Here is a 27,314-nt window from a genome sequence, read left to right on the forward strand (position 1 = left end):
AAGAAAGAATAAAGTACTCCTACATGCTACAATATGGATGAACCTAGAAAACATTATGCTAAATGAAAGAAGCCAGACACAAAATGTCACATATTGTATGATTCCATTTATATAAAATATCCAGAATAGGTAGATCCACTGAGAAAGAAAGTAGAAAAGTAGTTGCCAGGGGCTCAGGCGAGGGAAGATTAGGAGTGATTGTTTCATGGCTACAGGGTTTCCTTTGGGGTGATGAAATTATTTTGGAACTAGACAGAGGTGGAGGTTACACAACACTGTGGATATACTAAATGCCACTGAACTGTACAGACACTTCAAAATAGGTAATTTAATGTGAATTTTACCTTAAGATGAATGAATGGGAGAAAGAAAGAAAAACCAGACTCTTTAAAAACCTTTCATTTACTACAGAAGAATAATTATTTATGCTTGTGAATACCTTCCAACTTGGATGCACAGTTCTTTGTCATTACGTCTATGTATAATCACAAACCATTATTTCCCAAATACATGATCTTAAATTTCACCCAATATTATATGTTTTACAACATATTACAACCCAGCTGAGACCTGTTAAATCAGCATCTACAAGAGAAATCCATCTCATGTAATTCTTTTTGTAAAAGATTTTATTTATATATTAGAGAGAGAGAGAGAAGAAGTGGGGGGAGGGGCAGAGGGAGAGGGAGAAGCCAACTCCCGGCTGAGCAGGGAGCCCAAGGTGGGGCTTGATCCCAGGACCCTGGGATCATGACCTGAGCTGAAGGTAGACGCTCAATGGACTGAGACACCCAGGCGCCCCTATCCCATGTAATTCTTAGTATCAGACAAGTTTAACTACTATTTAGCACAATTATTTTTTCTGATGAAAAATAAAATGATTTAGCTATATTGTGGGTGACAGGTAAAAGACTTTAGTTAGAAATGTTAATCTATTAAGCAGAAGCAACATTTACTTATTTTAATCAATAATACGAATTTCTGAGTAATTCCTTTAGGATAAGGAGGAAAATCATCTGTGATTACTGTTAAGTGTTCCCACTCAGGATAATGTTCAGCTAAGTAGGCATTTTTGAAAAAGACAGCACTGCCAAGTATTGGCAACAGAAATTATCTTGCATTGTTGGTAAAAGTGTAAATTGGTACAGTCCTTCTGGAGAAAAGTTTGGCAACATGTATTAAAATTTAAAATGTAGGGCGCCTGGGTGGCTCAGTTGGTTAAGCGACTGCCTTCGGCTCAGGTCATGATCCTGGAGTCCCGGGATCGAGGCCCGTTTCTCCCTCTGACCCTCTCCCCTCTCATGTGCTCTCTCTCTCTCATTCTCTCTCTCAAATAAATAAAATCTTTAAAAAAAATTTTTTAAATGTACATAATCCTTGATCTATCCATCTCACCAACAGAAATTCAAACCAAGGAGATAATTAGATGAGGTGTTTGTTTGAGGATATTCATCACACTAATTAAAACAATGAAAACTGGAAACAATCTAAATGTCTATTAATAGAGTCTTGGGTAAATAATTAACAGTGCACTAGGAAATACTGTGAAGTCATTTAAAAAAGAAACCATCTACATTCATTCTTCATAGGAATTATAGAGTGGAAAGGGCTCCAATTATGGAGAACCTCTGTTTTTTTCTTGTGTCAAATCCCATTATTCCTCTGACTTTGAACATTGTTTTTTGGCATACAGACTCTTACACTTAGCTTATCACACTGTTGTTAATGCTTGCCTAATTACCAGTGGCTCCCACCATACTGTGAACTTCCTGAGAATAAGGACTGTATTGTGTCCTTTTTCCAGAGTCTACAACAGTGCCTGGCACATGAGAAGTGCTCAATAAATATTTGTTAAATTAGGGGCGCCTGGGTGGCTCAGTTGGTTAAGTATCTGCCTTCGGGTCAGGTCCTGATCTCAGGGTCTCGGGATGGAGCCCCGCATTAGGCTCCCTGCTCAGTGGGGAGTTAGCTTCTCCTTCTCCCTCTGCCCCTTCCCCCTTCTTGTGCACGCTCTCTCTCTCTGACAAAATCTTTAAAAAAATTTGTTAAATTAAATAAAATTAAGAAATACAAAAAAATGGTATGTTTTTAAATGCTTAAATACACTTGTAATCAAAGAAATATAGATTTTAAAAAGGAAAGAGAATTTTCTCCCAAATTTGTCAATCCCAAAAGACACCCACTTTGGTCAAGGATAGGAAGAAATGGAAAAAACTATTCTGTTGTAAATAGTAATCATCACAATATAACTAAAGGGCAATTTGGCCACATGTGTGTAGCACACAGCACAGATTCTGAGGTCAGACAGAACGAAAATGAACTAGTTCAGACTAGTTGTCTGAACTTGGGAAGTTATGCAGCACCTCTAAACTTCAGTTTCCTCACTTGTAAAGGAAATCAGATTTATTAAGAAGTAAATCAACATGATACTTAGAGCTGTAATATTGCAGCTTATTAAAATTAACAAAGAGCTACTTCAATCTATTTTATTTTTTTAAGTTTATTTATTTAAGTAATCTCTATACCCAATTGGGGCTCAAATCCCTGACCCCAAGATCAAGAGTCACATGCTCTTCAGACCGAGCCAGCCAGGCGCCCTACTTAAATGTACTTTAAAACTAAGCCATATGTTTCATAAGAATCTTCCATATAAAATAACTAATTAAATTTTCTTTAAAAAGTGGGTATAATTCATTCATTCATCCCAAAACTATTTGTTGGGTACAGTATTCAGCAACTGGCTGTGTGTCAGGCACATGCACTAATCACAGGGGATATAACAGTGAAAGAACTAAGTCCCTATAATGGTAAGAGAGATAAGAGAGTGAATCTGAAAATACATGGCAATGTGAACTACTGAAACATGTGGGTAGAGAAGTGGAGAAGGCTTTATGAGGGGACACTTGAGCAGAGACCTGACAAGTGATAAGGCAAGTTACGTAGATGTGTGGGAAAAGAGAGTTCCAGGAAAAGGGGCGGCGAATGCTCAGTTGCAGGAGCACGTGACAGCAACAGACACCAGCATGGCTAAGGAGGGGAAATCAACCAGGAAGGGTTATAGGAGGTGAATTCTGAAAGGTAACCTGTATCAGACTCCGTGGGGCTCTGCAGGCCAAGGTAGGGATGTGAAGTTTGTTCCAAGTGTGATGGAGAACAGTGGAAGGTTCTGAGCAGGGCAATGACATCATCATATTTTTACCTTAAGAGATTTATTCTGGCTATTTTGGGGGAAACTTGACTAAAAGGGGCAAGAATGAAAGCAGGAAGGTCACTTAGAGGCCACTGTAATAGTGTGAGCGAGAGACGGTGGCTGAGAACACAGAGCATCTGAAGTGGCGGTGGTGAGAAGTAGTCATGTTCAGGATGTATTTCAGACATAGCACTGTGAGGATTCCACTTCTAAGAACCTAACTCAAAGATTTCACCGTTGCTATTCAAGAAGATTTAAATGCAAGGATACATAAAATAGGCTGCTTACAAAACCTTATACAAGTTGATGGTTTAATAAACTCTGGCATAGCCACAAAGCGATAAATGAGGCAGTCATTTAGAAATGATGATTTTGAATACATGACGACACGGAAAAATGTTCATATACTATGTTAAGTGAAAATAACTGGTCACAAAACAAAGTGTTCAATATTAATCCATTTTGTCCAAATAAAATGTATAGAAAAAAGATTGGGGGTGCCCGGGTAGCTCAGTTGGTTAAGCATCCAACTCTTGATTTTTGCTCAGATCATGATTATAGGGTCATGAGACTGAGCCCGTGTCAGGCTCTGTGCTTAGCGGGGAGTCCGCTTGAGAGTCTCTTTCCCTCTGCCCCTCCCCCTGCTCGCCTGCTCTCTCTTTCCCTAAAATAAATAAAGAAATCTTAAAAAAAAAGACTGAAAGTTATACATCAGCATGCTAACAAAATATCTCTCTGGGTTGTGAAATTACCCATTTGTCACTTTGCTTCTTTGAGCTTACTGTATTTTTCAAATTTTCTGTAATGACAATGTATTACTTCTACAGGAAGAAATGATTTTGAAAATGTAATACTGAGAAGAACATTTTCAACAAATAAGATTACTGAAGAATAACCGTTTCAGTCTGTTAATAGTTTTCTTTGTTACTTACCATTACTTTTCGCAAAGTGTATCTTTTGGATCGAATATCGTCCATTAGCATCTCATAAGGGGTGAGCTGATATTCAATGGGCAAAGGGTTGTACTGCCGCTCTTGGACCTTCTTAAGTTTTACTCCATTCCGCAAATCCCTCATCACCTGAACCCAGAATCGAGCCTAAAAGAACCAAGGGTGGAGAGATGTTCATGAATAAATTTACCAGTTTCCTCTAGATAGCTAGTCAGAGAGAAAAAATGAAGAGCTTGGTTTGCAAAACACTGAGTAAGCCGAACAAAACCACTTTTTAAAATTAGGTTTAAGGATATTAAAATGTGGAAAGAAAGCCAGTCAAGATTCATAAGCTCTAAGTGCTGAGTCACCTGAGTGTAAACCCTACTCACCTACTGTGGAAGGCTGCATTAATGGGCTCAGTCCTGTTACGTGATTTTGCTCACTAAAGAGGAATGTATGTCCCACACCCTAATACTGGATTTGCCTATGTGATTTGCTTGGCCACTGAAACAGTAGTTGAAATGATGTGACCAAAGGCTGCAAAAGCAAATGCACAATGGGCTTGTCACTGGTGCTTCTATTATTGCCATGAGAACCTCATGCCTGGACTGACAGGCTGCCCAGGAGAAGGATGAGACATACATAGAGTGGAGCTACCACAACTGATCTGTACACTCATAACCTAAATAAATGTACTGCTTTACGCGACTATGATTCTGTAGTGGTTGGTTAGTCAGCATTACTGTGACCACAGCTAATTGATAAAACCACCTATTAGCTACCTGACATCCAGCAAGTTGCTTCACCTTTCTGAACCCTGGATTCCTCATCAATAAAAGAAAATGGTACTTCATAACTTGCTGAGATGGCCAGAACTGGTATACAGTGTTCTGTACACGGAAAATGCTCAAAAGTGATCATTTTTATGTTATCACTATCTTTGCACAAATTATTTAATATCCATTTTCTTAACAAATAATGGTGAGTTGCCTTGTTGGCCCTTCAAGAAAATGAGATATATATGAAGTTCTTATAATAATATAAGACACATCAAATATGTATGTTATTATTATTACTATTATTATACATTAATCCTTTTATTTTTCTGCCTAAAAGCTAAGATGTAGTCTCTACTTCTGTGAAAAGTAAATCATTATGATATCTAACTGAAACACTTTAGTTTGTTGAAATTAATAAGCGGCTCAAATAGCTACTTAAATATATTTATTAAAAACCAAGTGATAAGGGTGTCTGGATGGTTCAGTCAGAAGAGCATGGGACTCTTGATCTCAGGGTTGTGAGTTTAAGCCCCATGTTGGGTGTAGAGATTACTTAAATAAATAAAAAAAACTTTAAAAAAAGTGATGTATTTCCTAAGAATTATCTACATAAGATAACTCTGGATTAAATTTCTCAAAAATGTCTTCAAAAACAATTTATGATTTTAAAAACATGTATGCCATTTCTTATTCCACAGAGGATTTGACGCACTTACTACTGTGGTATATATCCATTAGAATACCTTCTAAAATATTCCTATTTAAACAGATTCTTAGATTCTGCCATTAAAATTACTCTAATACAATATTCCTAAAATATTTAGATTTTTCTTTTGAGAATGCTCTTGTCCCAAATTCTCTTATACTCATTTCTTTAAGATCCAGTTCAAATATCATCTCATCCTTTAAAATTCTGTCTCTTTTCTTGACCTCCCCACGCTTTAAGAAAAAACTGACATATGTGAAACCTTGAATTCTCCAAAAAGATAAATTAGAGGATAATTACTCACATTTGAAGATTTTGCTATAATTATGCAAGGATTCAAACAGACCTTTTATATAGCCAGTTCTTTATATATTATCATTTGGCAAAAATTTTCAGAAATCTAATTCAGAAATTAAAGTCATAGTAGGCATATAAAATAATATACAACTGTCATTGTATGTATTCCCAGAGATTTTATTTACCTCATATTCCACCAGGGAGATCCTGAGATGTTTAGATCCTGCCATTAAAAATATCCTAATTCTCCCTCATTCTATTCCTCATTCTTTACTCATTTCTTTCTAATATTTCTAAATAATTCATTGTAATGGTCTTACAAGAAACAGACTGGTGATCTAGGCAAATGGAAGCCTCCATGCAGTTAGTGCATCTCTTGTCAGTGATCCTACTAGTTTTTAAAAGAGCTTGCCTTAAGGCAATAAATTAAATTTTTAGTTCAAGTTTATATTAACTGTTTGCTAAATTCTGACCACCTGGAGTTATTTATCTGGTTTCCATGTCTAAGAAAAAAAGTTAAAAATGTATTAGCCAAGATGAAATATACCTGGAAAAAGACTGCCAGAGTATTCTATACAAAGGAAACTTGATAATCAGTATTATTCTAAAATGACAATACTCACTTATAAGATATTACAGCCTACTTGTTTTTTAACCCTACTCTTAAATTTTCCAGATTAATATCATTCCAAATATCTCAGTAAAGATATCATCAATAAATTAAGAATATTTACATTCATACATCAACACATGTAGATCCATACAATGGAATGGACTACTACTAGTAATAAAAACATTAAACTATTGATACAGGCAACAACATGGATGAAATCTCAAAAGAATTACGCTGAATGGAAGAAGCCAAGCAAAAAATGGTACATACTATATGATTACATTTATATAAAATTTTAGAAAATGAAAACTAATCTATAGTGAGAGAAAGCAGGTCACTGATTGCCTAGAAGAAAGGAGTTTCATGGGTTTCATGGGTATGTATGTTGTGTGTACATGTCAAAACTTATCAAATTGTGCCTTTTAAATATGTGCAACTTATTGCATGCTGATTATACTTTAATAAAGCTGTTAGAAAAGAATTAAACAAACAGTTAAAATCTAATATGGTCAAAAGCAACTTGTTCATATCCCCCAAATCTGCTTCTATTCCTAGTCTCTCATTTAATGATGTCATTATTTAACCATTATTTCCTTAACCTGAAAAGTCAGAATCCTGAAATGTGCCTTCCCATTGACATCTGAACATACCTCAGTCTAATTTCATGACACTGACTCTCCTGTCCTCAACGCTGTCATGCCCACCCAACTCTAAGTCATATATGAGGGCAGGGACTCTTGGTTTCACAAGGATCTAGAATCATGCCAGAAAAACTGGCTACTTAAAGTGTGTCGCATAAATATACTGCAATCATCTGTGCTAAAAGTCTGTCTTCTGTTTTATGAGGGCAGAGATCCTGTATTATTCATTTTGCATCCCCAGAACACTAATCCAGTAACTATTCATCGGATAAATGAATGTACTACATTATAGTTTCACACCTTATCCTGAAACAGAGCTTATATTTTGACTTATGAGTATGCTAAAGTAGTAATATAATTAAAAAGGTCAACATTTTAAAATACCTAAATTCTCAGAAGACATTGGGGGTAGCTTTAATAAAACCAGTTAGTTTTGTAAAATGGGGAATAGATATTTCCTCAAATATAAGACTAGACATTCAAATTCATACAATATCAATTCGTATTACAGCCCTTAGTAACAAGCATTTTATTTTATTTTAAAAATATTTTATTTATTTATTTGAGAGCAAGAGAGTGAGGAAGAGAGGGAGCATGAGCAGGGGGAGGGGCAGAGGGAGAAGCAGGCTCCCCAGTGAGCAGGGAGCCCGATGAGGGGCTCAATCCCAGGACCCAGGGATCATGACCCAAGCTGAAGGCAGACACTCAACCAACTGAGCCACCCACGTGCCCCAATAACAAGCATTTTAAAAAACATTACACTATGGGGCACCTGGGTAGCTCAGTCAGTTAAGTGTCCGACTCTTGGTTTCGGCTCAAGTCATGATCTCTGGGTCCTGAGATCAAGCCCTGCGTTGGGCTTCCTGTTGAGTGGAGAGTCTGCTTCCCCTCTCTGTCCCTCTGTCCCTCTGCCCCTCCCTGCCCACTCATGCACTCTTTCTCTCTCCAAAATAAATAAATAAATCTTTTAAAAAACAAAACAATACCCAAAAAAACACATTACACTATGTCTTCGACACTAAGCAGAACAGAGAATGTCCAACTACCTTACCCAGTCAGCGTTTTTCAGCTCTTCCAGGTCTGTGTTAGATTCATCACTTTTTTCCATTTCTTGAATCTTCTTAAGATTCTACCAATTAAAATAAAAAGAAAACATTTAGGTATAAAAATTTCATTAAGCCACCTTCTCAAATTAAAATTTCTAACAGATACCTTCAGACAAAGTATATACAGAAGTGTTACTGAAACAGTACAGAATCTACTTCTCTGTAGATTTCAGTCAATGGTAGGCTAGAATAAATACAATACTACAGAGGGATGAACTGAGATTGATCATCCTAATTTCCTTCTAGGCCTTGTGGCTAACTTTGTCACCACATTAACTTGTACCCCTAAGCTGTAGTGACACTGCCCTCTCCCTCAACCTCCATATTCAATCCACCATTAAATTTCAAAGATATTACTTTCTCCATATAACCTAAGCCCTCTTCTTTTTATCTCCCCTGCAGATCTCTTAATTTAAACACTATCTAATTTTTGCCTGATTTCTGATGTGGTCTTGCCCTGGATACTCTCCTCTCCTCATCCCCAGGTCTGGTCTCTTTCATTCCTACTTCTGCTCTTCCTTCAGATACTGGGCTCAACAGAATCACCAATTCTTCAGGAAAGCCTTTCCTTCCCCCTCTTCCAAAGCCAAATCTTCCTACTATACAATGGCATATAGCACCGTACACCTTCCTCTGTAGCCCTTATTACACTGTAATTCTACATTTGTTTATGCCTTCCCCCTAGGTTGCATGAAGCAAAAGTCTATTCTCAGGGGCTAAAATAAGCACTGGCACTTTTCATGCTCCATATATATTTGTCAAATAATTTCATGAATAAATTTCAATATATAAAATGTTTTATTATTTGATACATGTGTATATCACAAAAATCGTTAGTGCAATAAGGTAAATTACCACCTCCACCACCTCATATAATTACCTTATTGTGTATGTGGTGAGAACCTTTCAGATCTACTTTCAGCAACTTTCCAGCATGTAAGACAATATTGTTAACTACAGTCAACGTGCTGTACGTTAAGTCTCCAGAACTTATTCATCTTAGAACTGCAAGTTTGGACCCTTTTTTGCTTATTTTTTTAATTTTTTTAATTGAGTATAGTTGGCACACAATGTTACACCCCATGAAACTGCAGTAATCCAACATTTGCAATTTTAAGAAAATCTTGATAAGTAAAACATCTATTCACCTATTAATTACCAGTTTGCGTTATTCCATTCCTACTCACAATAAATCAACTCTAGTATATTTTACTTTTCGTTGAGCCTATTTTCCTGAATGTATGTGGACTGAGTTTAAATGTACTGTATGAAACCTAGTTTATTTTACATGAAAATAATGAATACTTAACAGAAAACATTTCTAAACCATTTATTTTTGGCTTCTCAACATCTGAGACTGACCTTCCACAAAATGAGAATAACACCACCTGTTTATTTTTGTACTTAATAGTGTATAGGAGTATTAATATATGAAGAATAAAATTACTCTGAACATTTGAAGAAAATGGTATAAATAATGCATTATTTCTTCTCTTGCTAAGAAAGAAATTATTGGGGGGGGGAGTACTTTTACTTGTTTCAGAATGTGTTTCCATAATGACAGGTAACTTCTGATTTCTGAAGGTTCATGTGAGCCACTTCACTTTAACTGAAGACCGACACTAGCACCTACACTGTGTTTTGCTAGCTGAAAGAAATCCAAAGAAATTGTGCTTTTAAGGAAAAAGCCATTACCATCCTAATGTAGGTCTTTCATAATGTAGGTTTTCTGTAAAGGTGAAGTGGCATAATGTGAACTTTTGGAAAGCAGGGGAAACCGTATTTTATTTATTTATTTGTTTATTTATTTTTTAACATTTTGGAAACCCTATTTTAAAACAAAGTCAGGTTTCTTGTTTGAGATTATGTAGTAAGACACTTGCTACCCGAGTCATGCTACATTACCATCTTTGGGCCCATGTTTCTCCACCTTTAAGAGGAAGGTATTAGTATCTTCCTCACGATGCTGTTGTATTTAAAATATAATCAGTTAAATATAGCAGAACCTTGCATTTACAGCCCCTGGGGAAAAGCACCTCCAAAAACATGTATGTCTGAATTCTCTGTACTGCCCCAGCCCCACGCCTGAATCCTCATCCAGAGCCTTGCTCTTTTCCAATGGTCTTGGCTACTGCTCTTGGCTGCAGCAGGCTGTGGGGAAATAATGAGAGCTAACAAGGGCTAAGGCTTCAAGCAGCCAATATTTGGCCCCAAGCACAACTCTTGTTACGGTTGGACTCACAACTGAGGCTCCCAAAAACTAAATGACATGGCTGCAGTCTCCCCGCAGGTGGGATGGAGCAGAGTGAAGTAGGTAAAAGTGGCATCAAGGTCTCAGACATGAGGTAAGATGTGCGGAAGGGACACCAGATGAATGGTCCTATTGGGAACCTAAGAGTCCTGTTGCTGACCCCAATGGCTTAGAAAAGTCTTAGAAAACAGCTGGATAAAGTTGTACTTTACTTTTGCTAAAATTAGTATTTATGAATTGATATTACACAAGAAAAAAGAACAGTTTATAAATTGTAACTGGGCTTTGCAGATAATGGGCACTTAATATCTCTTACAACATTATGTCAAAATCTGAGTAATAATCCTTATTACTAAAATCAGGATTCTTCGTTTTTCTGTGTCTAAAGACATACCAGATGTCCTGGTATAAACAATATTTCTGATATTCAAAATACCTAATTTTTTTTGCTAGGGATTATTAGTTGTCATTTAAAAAATCTCTGATGATTTAAAGCCACAGTTTTCAACTCAAGTCCACAATCTTCATCAAGTATTCATATTTTGAATTCAGAGCTGAGCAGAGAGGAGACCAAAAGGAGAGGCACACACACATTTTTGTTCCTATGAAGACTGTAATCCAGGCTCTATCCCAAAAACAATTAATGGCTTAAGGTATATATTATTCTATTGACCAGAAGAGTGTTCGTTCTAGATTTTTGTAATTAAAATAGTGAAAGAAAAGAGATTAAGGAGGTGAACTCCCTCTGGGCACCCAGGCACTCTATCAGGCTATGACGTCTCTATCATAGCCTATGATATGCTATGGGCTCCTCCCTCCCCAACCCAAAAAACCAAGAGCTGAGAATAAGTACTTCATCTCTATTTCTTCCCACTCCAGTCTTAGGGCATTTGCATTGGCTGTTCCCTCTTGCCAGAACGCTTTACCCCACATATCCACATAGCTAATTCCCATACATCATTTTTGCTCAAATGTCACCTTCTCAATGGGACCTACCTTAACTATCCTATACAAATCCCAAGCTCCACGCTCTGTCCCTAGCAATTCCCCTAGTCTATGCCTTTTCCCAGAAAGCATCCTCCTTCTGACAGTGTATATGACTTACTTAATATGTTTACTGCCTGCCTCTCGTTGCCAGATTTTAAGCTTCATAAGGAAGTATTTTGTTCAGTGATGGGCTCCTCAAATCTCTAAAAGTATGCCTTGCACTTGGTAGGTGCTTGGTAAGTATTTATTGAATAAGTGAATTAAAATCTTTCAGCCAAGAACAGTCCAACTCTTAAATCTCCTCAACAGTTCTTATCAACTTTTTTTTTCTTAAAGATTCCATCTATTCATTTGACAGAGGGAGAGAGAGAGCACAAGCAGGCAGACAGGCAGGCAGTGGGAGAGGGAGAAGCAGGCTCCCCGCTGAGCACAGAGCCCGATGTGGGACTTGACCCCAGGACGCCGGGACCAAAACCGGAGCGGAAGGCAGATGCCCAACCGACCGAGCCACCCAGGCACCCCTCAAGTCAACTTTATTTACTTATTTATTTTTTTAAGAGAAAGGAATTCTTTTCTTTTAAAGATTTTATTTATTTATTTGAGAGAGCGAGAATGAGAGAGGGAGAGCACATGAGGGGGGGAGGGTCAGAGGGAGAAGCAGACTCCCCGCTGAGCAGGGAGCCCGATGTGGGACTCGATCCCGGGACTCCAGGATCATGACCTGAGCTGAAGGCAGTCGCTTAACCAACTGAGCCACCCAGGCGCCCTCAAGTCAACTTTAATAAGAAGCCCAATGAAAGGGAAAATTATTCAGAGGAAAACCTGAATTTTTTTCTCTAAACTCAGAATCCACTGGAGGGGTGGAGAAGAAAACCTCTATTTATGCCACAGAGAAAAATATGCTCTCTAGTTCAGGGAAATAAATATGTAACCCAAGCTCACATTACATTTAAGTGTCTCATTCAGTCAACAGATGATAAAATAATAAAATAAATAAATTAAAAAGAAAAATTAATAAGCCTAATACCACACAGAAGAAATGAAGTAATAATAATACTAAACAGGTCAGTAAGATTCAGTCAGCATCAAAATAAATTGGTTTGAAACCTTTATGCCTGAGAGGATCAAGTATGTATACATGTGCCAACACCATAACAACACACCTTCCCCATCTGTAACCAAGAGCACAAAGAGCCCCAAACTGCAGTAAATTTTTTCTGTCGTATTTCCCCTGTCAGCTTAAGGCTGATTCCACGACAAGCACTATATTGTTTACCAAGGATCTATAAACCAAAAGATAATGAAAAAAGCTGAAAACATGTAGGAGAGGCTCATTTTTACAAGCCTATATATATATATATATATATATATAATATATATATATACATATTATATATATATAATTTTTTTTTTAAATTTCCAATGGTCTCTAGCCCTTCTAGGATCCAAACAAGAGAAAGCAAAACAGTATGGATACAGTAGAAGATGGGCGGTCTTTGGCAAGATGAAAATATTTATCTTTTTTTGATTCTTACTGCTACTACTAAAGTTGATTACAGCAAGTCTCTCAACTGTTCTTTCTGCTCCAGTTTCCTCCTCATTTGGTTTATCTCTTCACTCCCCTACAATGGGTTCCCGACTGTCTCTCCTGGGGCCTTCAAACTGGGTACCTGTACTTCTGGGGACCTCTGGTCAAACACTACAGCGATATGCCAGGGAGCATTTATAATGACATATGTTACTCACAGATAATGTGATGAAGGTTGTGGTCAGCTGCCCAGGTGCACACCCCGCACCCCCTTCAGGAATGAAGTACTCTCTTCCACTGGCTGCTGGAGGTGTTGTCTGCCAAAGGCTCATAGCCTAATCCTGCTCCAGGAGCTGCACTTAGCGTGCAGGCAAGGAGCTGCCTTGTCATGGGTATGCCCCATCTCTGGGGTAGCCCACACCCAGTCATTGGTCTGTGTGGAAGTACAAAGGTCAGGCCCCCTTGCCTCCCTTGGGACAACTCTGAAGGGCCATCTCAACTTCTGAGCTCTCTGTGGGATTGGCTGAGGCCTGCTATACCGGCATCATAGTTCAGCTTTCCCTTCACCCCCTAACAGGTGTTCCCCAAAGCATTCCCAATAAGACCTCCTGAACTCAAATTTTACCCCTCAGAATCCATTTCCTGCAGGAACTCAATCCACACATGGAATTAAGTTTTTAAAATATTTGTAACAGATGCAGACATATAAAACAAAATTTACGTGGATTTTAAAGGTAAAATGCATGACCTCAAAGACATTTTGACTTGCACTAAACAGTATATGCCTCAGTGGGCATCTGCTGTTTTTTCTAGGAACCTTTTCCCCCTTCCTTCTTTCCACTGGGGAACACAACCCTACGGTTTGAGTAGGGCTAACCCCAAGCCCGGCACACCTAACTGCCCACTCACAAGGGTGAACACACAGCCTCCCCAGCCAGTGGGGCCCATTTTCCTGGCCACAGTGACTGGTTCTTGAACAGATACATGACTGAATTTTCCTCAAGATATTTTTGCCCCAATTAAGAGAAAAGACTTTCTTTTGGAGATACTGAACTGAGAGAATGTGAGGTTTAAGCTACAGACTGTCATCTTACCTGCCTTTTAGTAAAAGCCCATTCTGGGGAGTGAGAGAGAGAAAGCCAGCCCTGATTACAGGTTTTGAGACACTGGATCCAGCTGTGCATACCCTTAGACTTCCCATTTATGTGAGCCAGTAAATCTTCTACCCACTCTACCCATGCTAATTTGAGTGGATTTCTGTTATTTGCAACTGAAAGAGTGATGATTTAATATGTCTTCTTGGTCCAGAAATATGAGTTCATGCTTCTGTGTCTTAGGAGTACTCTGGTAGAATAATATGAGAAGCATATGGTCCCTTTCCCACCCAACCTTAAATTTTACTGTTCTCCAACACATCCCTAACTAAATGTAGTCCAGATGGTCTCACTGTTACACCTTTACGCATCTCTACCTTTACCTTTGGGCTGTGATAAGATCCCTAACTCCCTGCTACTAAGAAAAACTATCCACTCTTTATAATACTAAAGATAGTTTAAATGAACAGTCCAAGAATTTCACGTTTCTTTATTCTTCTGAACAGTAGCAGAAACTGTAGTTCAGACACTTCCTAGCTGTGTGACTTTACACAAGTCATTTAATTGCTCTAATCCTCGGCTTGTTTTCCCATCTATAAAATGCAGATAGTAATAACCCCTTTTGGATTTTGTTAATGTTGCATAAAATACAGAAGAAATACTGAATGCAGCCTGGCTCATGTTAAGCATTATTAAGTATTAGTTATTATAAGCCAATAAATATCTGTAAGGATTTGATTGTGAACACTTTTACTCTGCCACAAAAACATTTTATTCTTTTACCAAATGAGACCTTTCTCTAGTCTCTTCATGAAATCAAAATCTTGACACACAAATAAATCAAATAAAATAGCCGAGAATCTGGGAATACTATAATTGAACAAGCCTGAGCAAATGTGCAACTAGAAATCTCAGGTTTTCTAGTTAGCAGAAAAAATAAATGAGTAATTTGAAAGTAAATTACATATTTTTCTAACTTTAGTGGCAAGCTTCTGTCAATTATATTCTAACTTCTAAATAAATTATTTTGCGTGTACAAATGTAAAAGCAGATGCCAACTTGTGCTTGGAATATGGTGAGAAAATTCTAAGTGAGCACCCACATGGCAATTAACTCTCTGCATTTCTGACATAACCATTCTCAAACTAGCAATTAGAACTGCTCCATGCCAACACTTTCTGTTTCTGGCATCTTAAAAAAATAAACAAATAAAATCTACTCTGTGAATCACAAGTATATCAAATGCTCAAAGAATAATTTTAATTCAATTGTGTAGATTCATCATCAGCTCACATATAAATGCCCAGCCTTATAAATATATTCATGGAGGTGCCTGGGTGGCTCAGTCGGTTAAGCATCTGCCTTCAGCTCAGGTCATGATCCCAGGGTCCTGGGATCAAGCCCCACATTGGGTTCCCTGCTCAGTGGGGAGCCTGCTTCTCCCTCTCCCTCGGCCTGCCATTCTCCCTGCTTGTGCTTGCTCTCTCTCTGCCAAGTAAATATATAAAATTTAAAAATATATATATATATTCATGAATATGTTAATAACAGCATTCCCATAATGACCATTTTCCTCCATACTGTTAACCACTTAAAACTATTTATCATTTATTAATATTCCTCTATGTACTGAGTACATGTTTTCAGTTAGAAACTTTTAAAAGTGTAAAAAGGAATATGTTTTAGTAATTCCTTAAACCTTTTTTTACTCAATATATGCTAATATGCTTTCAAATAAATTACTATTAAATTCATTTCCCAAGTGACAAAATATAAATGTTGCCTATAATAAATAGAACATATATATCAGCCACAAAGATTAAGAGCCATGATGTCCCTTCTGAGATATTTTTACCACAGAGAAAAGCAAGAAAAGGGATTTTATCTATTTACCAGCCCAAAAGTAGTATTTTGAAAATTAGGGTATAAAAAACTCCCAGGGAATTATGGCAGTCCTAATAACTGGAAATCTCCTATGTATATTAAAGAGTTAATGGATAATTACTAAAGAATATGATTTATATTTTCATCAAGTTTTATGGCACTTTCTTAAGAATGTAACATATTCTTCTCCCCGAGGGGTATGATAGGGAGAATATAACTACAACAAAATGAGAGAAAGTCAGCATTTTACTTAATGAAAAAATGTAAAATGTTAAGATACTAAACCATAAGTTGATAATTTCTGTAAAACTGAATTTCTGAAGAAATTGGAAAAGCTATACACAAAGTCATCAAAATGAAGGAAATTCATTTCTAGGTTCTGTGAAAGGAGTATCATTCCTACATTCCAATATTTTTGTTAACACACACACATGCACACACATAGGCTGAGGATTTAATGACCATCTGCCCCAAGTAGCTAGACTCACAGTATCTCCCTATACATGATCACCCTTTCAGTTTTCATACTCATCAACTCTTCACACTTAAAGAAATGCAGTGATAAGCATAAAATGGTCATTAAAATATCAGACAATATCTGCAAATTATATCACAAAAAGCTATTTTCTTAAGAAATACAAATCAAGGAGTGCCTGGGGGGCTCAGTCAGTTAGGCGTCTGCCTTCGGCTCAGGTCATGATCCCAGGGTCTTGAAATCCAGCCCCACATCTTCGTAGGGCTCCCTGCTCAGCAGGGAGTCTTCTTCTCCCTCTCCTTCTCCCCCTTCCCTGCTTGTGCATTCATGCACTCTCTCTGTCTCTTGCTCACTCTCTTTCAAATAAATATATAAAATCTTAAAAAAAAATACAAATCAACAAGGGAAGACTAATACTACATTAGGAAAATGGGCAAAGGATATGAATTGGGCAACTGATAATTACAAATGTCTCTTAAGCATATGACAAGGTACCCAATCTCATTCATTCATAATAATAAGGAAAATGTAAAGTAAAACTATGGAATACAAATTTTCACCTATCACTTAGAAAACACATTGTGTAGGAAAACAGACACTCTTACACAATGCTAAGGAGAGTATGAATTGGTAAAACTCTATTGAAGACAATTTTATACTTCATGAAAATTATAAATGCACACTTCCTTTGAAATAACAATTCTAATTTTCCTACATACATGAAAAACACCTTTAGAACTATCCATTGCAGCATTATTTGTAATAGCAAAAAATTGGAAGTAATCTAGTATTTATCAATAAAGGGCTGATTAAATCAATCACAGTATATCAATCACAATATATTCACACAACAGAATATTATGAAGACATAAAAGATATAAACACTATGTACAGATATGATCTCCACAATATATTAAATGAAAAAAGGAAAGTTCAGAACAGCATAAAAAAGGAAGAAAAAATACTGTATTTTTGTTAGTTATGGATAAAATATCTCCATAAGGACAAAGAAGAAATTCAGTATTTATTGTCTGTGGGACAGGGACTGTGTGGCTAGGAGGCGGAAGCAGAAGGGTATAATTTACTATTTTTGGAGAAACAGTACTCCTGGAGTGTGTGAACCATGTTAATTTTTTTTTTGTTAAAATAAGGTTAATTAAATTGAAGAATTTACAGGACAAGTAAAGATTCTTCTGCAACATTTTAAGCAGGGAGAGCAGTGATAAGAGCAAAGATACCCAGGGCAGAGAGGGTAATTTAATTATTTTTGATGAGGTGAGTGCTTTGCACATTTATTAACACTTACAAAATAATAAATCAATTGACAAGACATTGACAAGGGCCCTGAAAAGTTAATGATGGATAATCTCATTAAAATGAACAAATGGCAACCTTACAAACAGACATCTGGTGGTAATCCTTTCTTTCAAAACAGGATATGTTCACCACTTGGAAGAACATAAGTCCTTTTTAGCTGTAGGGTGGAATTTCCAGCTAACTTAAATGGTACAGTTTTATTATTGGAAGTGTTGCGAGCAGGCATGAGGAGAATGAAAGGCAGAGAATATGAGAAAGCTGATGAAAATACACTTCAATATGTGAATGAGACAGAGGTCTTGTGGCTTTATCTTTGTGAATGTAGTCCAGCAGAGTATAGTCGGAAGTCATGTCACATGCAGATGCCTTAGTTTAACTGAATGTGGTCATTGGCAATGGTATGACACAGGTGGATCTGATTATTGGCTGATAGGAGATGGTGGGTGGGAAATATTTACATTTGACTTTTTCCAACCAATTGCAGGTAAAAAATGTGATTATTTGACTTTTTTAGAAAGATAAAAAAATATTTAATAACAGTGCAGTCAATTCCAAAAACATTGTTTTTTCCCTAGCAACAAGATACTTTACATATATATATGTGTGTGTGTGTGCATAATATTCCACTTTAAGTACAATATTTGGTAATAGTCTTATCTAAGATAAACTGAGCTCAAAGATTTCATCATGAAATTCTGATTTCTTATATAGGACTAATAATAGGACACTTAATGAAGCATCATAGTAGTAGTTGTTGATTATGTAGTGTAAAAACACTCATATAACATTGTGAAGATTTATAATGAGCTATGCTTATTTCCAATTCATCTTCTTACCCCATAATTCCAGTAACTCGTCAAATATTAGCAGCTAAAGATAAACTGGCTTCAATCTAGGCATCTGGAGATCATCCTCTCATCACAGGATTTTTATTAAATTTAGGGTAAGATTTAACCATTCAGAAGAATTTGAATGACAAGGTTTAAAACAAAGTCACATATAGCTATCACCCAGCCACCCCATCCCTCTCACCCCCCTCCACTCCAACAACCCTGTTTGTTTCCTGAGACTAAGAGTCTCTTATGGTTTGTCTCCCTCTCCGGTTTTGTCTTGTTTCATTTTTCCCTTCCTTCCCCTATGATCCTCGTCTTGTTTCTCAAATTCCTTGTATCAATGAGATATGATACTTGTCTTTCTCTGATTGACTTATTTCACTTAGCATAATACCCGCTAGTTCCATCCACGTCGTTGCAAAGGGCAATATTTCATTTTTTTGATGGCTGCATAATATTCCATTGTATATATATATACCACATCTTCTTTATCCATTCATCTGCTGATGGACATCGAGGTTCTTTCCATACTTTGGCTATTGTGGACACTGCTGTTATAAACATTGGGGTGCATGTGCCCCTTCAGATCACTACATTTGTATCTTTGGGGTAAATAACCAGTAGTGCAATTGCTGGGATGTAGGCTATCCTGGCTTCTTTTCACTTGTTTGCACGGTGGGTGTTTTTTCATCCCTTCACTTTCAGTCTGTACATATCTTTAGGTCTGAGGTTAGTCTCTTGTAGGCAGCATATAGATAGGTCTTTTTTTGTTTGTTTGTTTAATCTATTCTGCCTCCCTATGTCTTTTGATTGGAGCATTAGGCCATTTACACTTAATTATTGATATGTATGTACTTATTGCCATTTTTAAATAGTTTTTTGGTTGTTTTTGTAGTTCTTCTTGTTCCTTTCTTCTTCTCTTTTGCTGTCTTTGTGACTGATGAGTTTCTATAGTTTTATGTTTGGCTTTCTCTCTCCTTTGTTTTTTGGGAATCTACCATAGGTTTTGGGTTTGTTACCATGAAGCTCATACATACCAACCTAAGGAAAGAGCAGTCTATATTAATTTGGTGGTCATTTATATTCAAACACATTCTTGAAAAACAAAAAGAAAGAATATATTTTCCCCCTTCTCTTCCCTTTTTACTCCCTTCTCCATGTTACCATATTTTACATCTTTTTATTCATAATTTTCTCATGTCTAATTATGGTCATTTCCTTTACACTTGAAGAAGTTCCTTTAACATTTCTTGTAAGGCTTGTTTAGTGGTGATAAACTTCTTTATCTTTTGTTTGTCTGGGACACTCTTTCTCTCTCCTTCAAATCTGAACGATAACCTGGCAGTATTCTTGGTTGTAGAGGACTCTCTTCTGGCCTGCAGTTTCTGCTGAAAAATCAGCTGATAGCTTTATAGGTTTTCCCTTGTATGTAACTTTTTGTTTCTCTCTTGCTGCTTTCAAGATTTTTTTTTTTAAGATTTTATTTCTTTCTTTCACAGAGAAAGAGACACAGTCAGAGAGGGAAAACAAGCAGGTGGAGCAGGAGAGGGAGAAGCAGGCTTCCCACTGAGCAGGAAGCCTGACCCAGGGCTCCATCCCAGGATCCTGGGATCATGACCTGAGCCGAAAGCAGATGCTTAACGATAGAGCCACCCAAGTGCCCCTAAGATTTTCTCTTTAACCTTTGACGTTTTAATTACTATGTGCTGTGGTGTGGACTTCTTTGGGTTCATCTTGTTTAGAACTCTTTGTGCTTCCTGGACTTGGATGTTTAGGCATAATGCTTTTATTTTATTTTTTTAAATTCTTTTTTTAAAAAAGATTTTATTTATTTATTTGAGAGAGTGAGTGAATGAGAGAGAGAGAGCATGAGCAGGAGCAGGGAGCCGGATGCGGGCTTTGATCCCAGGACCCTGGGATCATGACCTGAGCCAACGGCCAAGGTGTAACCAACTGAGCCACCCAGGTGCCCCTATTTTCTTTAAATTCTTTATTTAAATTCGATTTAGTTAACATATATTAGTTTCAGAAGTAGAATTCAGTGATTCATCAATTTAGGCATAATGCTAATTTAAAACAGTTGTAGCTATTTGTATTGGCAGAGGAAACAAAATGTTTCCTTCCCTAGGTTAGGCGCTCTTCTCAGGTGCTTCCACAGGGCCCTGCATTCACTCACTGTGGCCCTCATCACGGTGCTGGAATGGCTGCTCCTATACTGTCATTCCTGCTTGAGCGTAACTTCTGTGAGGGCAGAAACCATGTTGATCTTGTTCATTACTGTGTCCCCAATAAAAATGGAAGCAATAATGGCACTCAATGCATGGCTCATTGTGAGAACTCCATGAATTAATGTACACATAAATCTTAGAACAGAATTTAACACAGAGTAAGTATGGAGCAAATATTAGCTATTATTAACTACAGTGGTACCTATCACACAGGAGACACATTAAATATCTGTTGTATAAATGAATGAATTTTGCCAACTGATTCTAGTTCTGAAATTGAGTGCTTCTTCACTCATGAGCATCTGTGACAGCTAAGTATGGCTGTTATGTTCTCTCAAACTTTGACCAAACCACCCAGTTCCCTCATTGCCTCTCCCATGTTGAGGTTTATAGACACGTCTTTCATTTCCTCCTCACCTCCTATCTCAAGATCCATTTTTGTAGTTCATAATTATTTCTAAAACATTAAAAAGTAGCACTAATCCCAGTTCTTTCCAGCACCATAAGCAACTAATTCATTATAATTTATTATAACAGTAATTACAATGTACTATGATAAGTGATAGTAGCAAAAGCAGACCACTCTGTGAATGAATACAGAGAATAAGAAATTAAATCAGAAAAACAATTTCAGAGTAGTAGACATTTGAGTTAGGCTGTAAGAATAAGAAAGCATTTTCTAAGTGAGAGAAGAGGGGAAAGGGGCAATTCAGGTAGATAAAGAGCCCCTGGGTGCTCAGGGACTGGAGGAGAGGTTGCATATGTGAACAGTGAATGAAGAGCCTGGAGAGTAAAACTGGGGCCTGATTGTGAATGGTCCCTTATGTCATGTCAAGGGTCTAAACTTTCACCTACAAGTACCAAGTAGCCAACAAGATCTCTACACAGGGGCATAATACTGGTGGGTAGACCATACATGAAAAGGGAAATAACATCAGGAGGCTTTGCCATGGCCCAAGCAAGAGATGCCAGACCACTGTGTGGGGAAGGCACAAAGCAGTGAGAACATGAAGGAGGCTCTGCATTCTGGAGACAATTCAAGAGTGTCAAGGGACCAAGATTCAAGATAGGTGGTATGAAAGAAGATCTACAGTAGCTGAAACACAGATTCTCTAATTCATTCAACACTGATCAAATATTTACAGATGCCCTATTATACTGGGATACAGCAGCGAATTAGAGAATAAAGGTCTCTGCCCTTGGTGAGATAATCTTCTAGTTGGCAGACACCAATGAGTATGAAAACGGTGATAGCTGTGAGGAAGGAAATAAACAGGATAACTGATTTTAAAGAAAGAGTTTGAGTGCGATAAATATATAAGGGTATTGAGGGGAGACTTGAGGATATGTCCTTTCAGCTTAGGCCTGAAGGATGCAAATAAAAAACCATAATCAAAATGGTGAGTGAAGACAGAATTTGTAAGAGGAGTTTAAGATGTCAATAAGAAACGAATTAAGCACCACACTTGAGAAGAGATCAAAGATCATTATAATAGGATAATCAGAAGTGACACCTGTAAGAGGCTGCCTCTGAAGAAATCCAAGATGGCTTAACTATCTAGACATCTTATCCCATAAAAATCAAAATGTTTGGAATATTTTACTTTAGTTCTGGGTTGTTTATGTATATGACACAAGAAAGTGCAAGGGGAGAGAACATTTTCATCACTTTGAGTACACAATCTCCTAAACAACAGAAATTATGACTTTATTATTTTTTTTTAGAGAGAAAGAGAGAGAGTGCATGCACATGCAAGTGGGGGGGAGGGGCAAAGGGAGGGAGAAAGAGAATCTTAGGCAGGCTCCACACCCAGCGGGGCTCAATCTTACCACTCTGAGATCATGACGTGAGCCAAAATCAATACTCAGACACTTAACCAACTGAGCCACCCAGGTGCCCCCCCAAATTATGACTTTAAAGTCTATTTTACATGCCTTCTAATATAGAGTTCTTACTGCAATAACATGAGCATATAATGTTTCACAAATCTCAATTATTTTTATTGTTTATTTATGACTAATATTGTATTAGGAATTTCTTTACTGGGATTTTTTTTACCGTTAGATTTTAAAATACAGAATTTTTAGGGGCGCCTGGGTGGCTCAGTCCATTAAGCGACTGTCTTCGGCTCAGGTCATGATCCCAGAGTCCTGGGATCGAGCCCCACGTCAGGCTCCCTGCTCAGTGGATAGCCTGCTTCCCCCTCTCCCTCTGCCTGCCGCTCTGCCTACTTGTGCTCTTTCTCTCTCTGTCAAATAAATAAATAAAATCTTTAAAAAAAACCACAATTTTTAGTGGATACTGAACGTGTTATAGCTCAATATTGACAACATTGAGCTTTCCTCTAAAATCTACAACACTGAATTGCTTTCCTACAGAATCCACCTCACGTTTAAAATATGATGTAAAATAGTATAAAACATATTACAAAATAGTATCTAACAACTTCATAGCAAATTTTACTGGGCATACATTTAAAATTTTTATCTGTATACATTTTGCCTATACAACAAAACTCTTACAAAAATGAGAATGAATAAAACAAAGATTTAGTCCCATGAACTGTACTTTCCGCAGAGAAGTTTATGACTGGAGGAGTCCTGGCATATCTAAATGCCCTCTCCTCCCTTTCTAAAGATAAGTGGACAGAAATCTAGCAAAGGCTATGTGATGTAAGAAGTCACATGAATGAGTGAAAGAAAATGGTTCACCAACCATAAAGGGGCTTTTAAAAAATTACTACTGTTTAGGAGGGGGCAGAGCAAGATGGCGGAGGAGTAGGAGACCTGGATTTCCTCTAGTCTCAGGAATTCAGCTGGATAGGGATCAAATCATTCTGAACACCTACGAACTCAACAGGAGATCGAGGAAAAGAATAGCAACAACTCTCTGAACAGAAAAGCGACCACTTTCTGGAAGGTAGGACGTGCAGAGAAGTGAATCCGAGGCGATATTCGGGAGGATAGACGGCGGGGGAGGGGGCCTCCGTCGGCCGCTTCTGGCAAGTGATAGAGCCGCGGAGCACAAAATCGGAACTTTTAGAGGTGGGCTCCGCTGAGGGACGTCGCTCCAGTGGCTAAGCGGGGGGTGGAACCCTGGCGGGACAGTGTGGTCTCAGGACCCTCGGGGTCACAGAAAGACGGGGGTGCCTGAGTGTAGCAGAGCTCCCAGGTATCGGAGCAGGGAAGCCGGCTGCAGAGACCGAGCTGAGGAGCAAGCTCTCAGCTTGGGGTTGCCATAGACTGTGATCTGCGGCCCAGTCAGGCCACTACTCCTCCAGCAGGGACCCAACAAGCGGCAGAGCTGGGGAGACTCCCCTTCCTCCCCCAGGAGGAGCGGTGCGGGAGCGCACCGCAGGGATCTGCTGGGTTTGGAGACTCCACACTGAGTCAGGTGCCAGAGATAGAAACGCTTGGTCACAGGCCGGGTGAGCACGGAGTGCGGCCGGAGATGGGGGAGATGCGAGTGACTGACTGCTTTTCTCTGCGGGCGCACTGAGGAGCGGGGCCCCAAGTTCTCGGCTCCTCCGGGTGGAGATTGGGAGGCCGCCATTTTCACTCTCGTCCTCCAATGCTCTACGGAAAGCTTGCAGGGAACAAAAGCTCCTGAGAGCAAACTCGGGCAGATTGCTTAGCCCAGACTGGCAAGGGCGGGGCAATTCCGCCTCTGGCAAAGACAAATGGGAACCACGGCAACAGGCCCCTCCCCCAGAAGATCAGTGCCAAGAGCCAGCCAAGACCAAGTTTACGGATCAATGAGAACGGGAGAACTCCAGCGCTAGGGGAATACTGCACATAGAATTCATGGCTTTTTTACCATGATTCATTAGTCTTTCAAAGTTAATTTTTTTTACCTTTTTTTTTTTGAATTTTTCTTTTTCCCTTTTCCAACCAACATCTTATCAATCCCTTTTTTAAAAAAAAAACATTTTTATTTTTCATTTTTAGAGTCATATTCTATCCCTTCATAGTAGTTACCTTTATTTTTGGCATATAAATAAGTTGTTCTCTCTTTAAAATTTTGAGATACAGTTCCTTCTAACATATCAAAATATACTCTAAATCTCGACCATATGGCTTTTTTCCAGTCTACCTGATCACATTCTCTCCCCCTTTTTTCTTTCTTTCCTTTTTTTTTAATCCTCTTCATTTTTTCAAACACCTAATCAATTCCTTTTTTAAAATTTTTTATAATTTTCATTTTTACACTCATATTCCATCCCTTTATCATATCAATCCTTATTTTGTACATATATGTCTTTCTTTCTTTAAAATTTTAGGAGGCACTTTCTTCTAACAGATCAAAATATACCCAAAATCTAGAGTGTGGCACTGATCTATGCACCAGTCTGATCATATTTGATCATATTCTGTTTTTTTTTTGTTTTGTTCTATTTTTGTTTTTATCTTTTTCTTTTTTTTATCCTCTTTCTTTTTTCTTTCTTTCCCTTTCTTTTCCCCTGGTTTCAGGTCTTTTCTGATTTGTTTAGAGTATATTTTCTGGGGACATTGTTAACCTGTTAGCATTTTGTTCTCTCATTCATCTATTCTCCTCTGGACAAAATGACAAGACGAAAAAAATCACCTCAACAAAAAGAACAAGAGGTAGTACCGTCGGCCAGGGACCTACTCAATACATACATTAGTGCGATGTTGGACCTAGAGTTCAGAATCATGACTTTAAAGATACTAGCTGGGCTTGAAAAAAGCATGGAAATTATTAGGAAACCCTTTCTGGAGAAATAAAAGAACTAAAATCTAACCAAGTCGAAATCAAAAAGGCTATTAATGAGGTGCAATCAAAAATGGGGGCACCAACTGCTAGGATAAATGAGGCAGAAGAGAGAATCAGCGATATAGAAGACAAAATGATGGAAAATAGAGAAGCTGAGAAAGAGAGAGATAAACAACTACAGGATCACGAGGGCAGAATTCGAGAGATAAGCAATACCATAAGATGAAACAACATTAGAATAATTGGGATCCCAGAAGAAGAAGAAAGAAAGAGAGGGGCAGAAGCTATATTGGAGCAAATTATAGCAAAGAACTTCCCTAGTGTGAGGAAGGAAACAGGCATCAAAATCCAGGAGGCACAGAGAACCCCTCTCAAAATCAATAAAAATAGGTCAATACCCCGACATCTAATAGTAAAACGTACGAGTCTCAGAGACAAAGAGAAAATCCTGAAAGCAGCTCGGGAGAAGAGATATGTAACCTATAATGGTAGAAACATTACATTGGCAACAGACCTATCCACAGAGACCTAGCAGGCCAGAAAGGACTGGCATGATATCTTCAGAGCACTAAATGTGAAAAATATGCAGCCAAGAATGCTATATCCAGCTAGGCTGTCATTGAAAATAGAAGAAGAGATAAAAATCTTCCAGGACAAACAAAAACTAAAGGAATTTGCAAACACGAAACCAGTCCTCCAAGAAATATTGAAAGGGGTCCTCTAAGCAAAGAGAGAGCCTAAAAGCAGCATAGACCGAAAGGAACACAGACAATATATAATAACAGTCACCTTACAGGCAATACAATGGCACTAAATTCATATCTTTCAATAGTTACCCTGAATGTAAATGGGCTAAATGCCCCAATCAAAAGACAAAGGCTATCAGATTGGATTAAAAAACAAGACCCATCAATATGCTGTCTGCAAGAGACACCCAAACCCATAAGATACCTAGGAATAAATCTAACCAAAGAGGGAAAGGATCTGTACTCAGAAAACTATAAAATACCCATGAAAGAAATTGAGGAAGATACAAAGAAATGGAAAACCATTCCATGCTCATGGATTGGAAGAACAAACATTGTGAAGATGTCAATGCTACCTAGAGCAATCTACACATTCAATGCAATCCCCATCAAAATACCATCCACTTTTTTCAAAGAAATGGAACAAATAATCCTAAAAGTTGTATGGAACCAGAAAAGACCCCGAATAGCCAGAGGAATGTCGAAAAAGAAAAGCAAAGCTGGCGGCATCGCAATTCTGGACTTCCAGCTCTATTACAAAGCTGTCATCATCAAGACAGTATGGTACTGGCATAGAAACAGACACATAGATGAATGGAACAGAATAGAGAGCCCAGAAATGGACCCTGAACTCTATGGTCAACTCATCTTTGACAAAGCAGGAAAGAATGTCCAATGGAAAAAAGACAGTCTCTTCAACCAATGGTGTTGGGAAAATTGGACAGCCACATGCAGAAGAATGAAACTGGACCATTTCCTTACACCACACACAAAAATAGACTCCAAATGGTTGAAAGACCTAAACGTGAGACAGGAATCCACCAAAATCCTAGAACACAGGCAACAACCTGTTAGACCTCAGCCGCAGCAACTTCTTCCTAGAAACATTGCTAAAGGCAAGAGAAGCAAGGGCAAAAATGAACTCTTGGGACTTCATCAAGATAAAAAGCTTTTGCACAGCAAAAGAAACAG

General features: G+C 38.0%; 1 protein-coding gene across 1 annotated transcript in view; it reads right to left on the reverse strand.

Annotated features, from left to right (window-relative positions):
- The window catches only part of SPIRE1 (spire type actin nucleation factor 1), a 208,912-nt gene that overhangs the window by 66,749 nt on the left and 114,849 nt on the right, over positions 1-27,314 (reverse strand). The window contains exons 5-6 of the mRNA XM_028089379.2: positions 8,210-8,287; positions 4,123-4,287 (exon numbers count right to left, since the gene is read on the reverse strand). Of these exons, the coding sequence (XP_027945180.2) occupies positions 4,123-4,287; positions 8,210-8,287 (243 nt within the window). The remainder of the gene's footprint in view (positions 1-4,122; positions 4,288-8,209; positions 8,288-27,314) is intronic.

This window comes from Eumetopias jubatus, unplaced genomic scaffold (genome assembly GCF_037043125.1).
Source record: "Eumetopias jubatus isolate StellerSeaLion01/CBP00866 unplaced genomic scaffold, mEumJub1_p1.0 scaffold_16, whole genome shotgun sequence".
In the NCBI taxonomy this organism is placed as follows: Eukaryota; Metazoa; Chordata; class Mammalia; order Carnivora; family Otariidae; genus Eumetopias; species Eumetopias jubatus.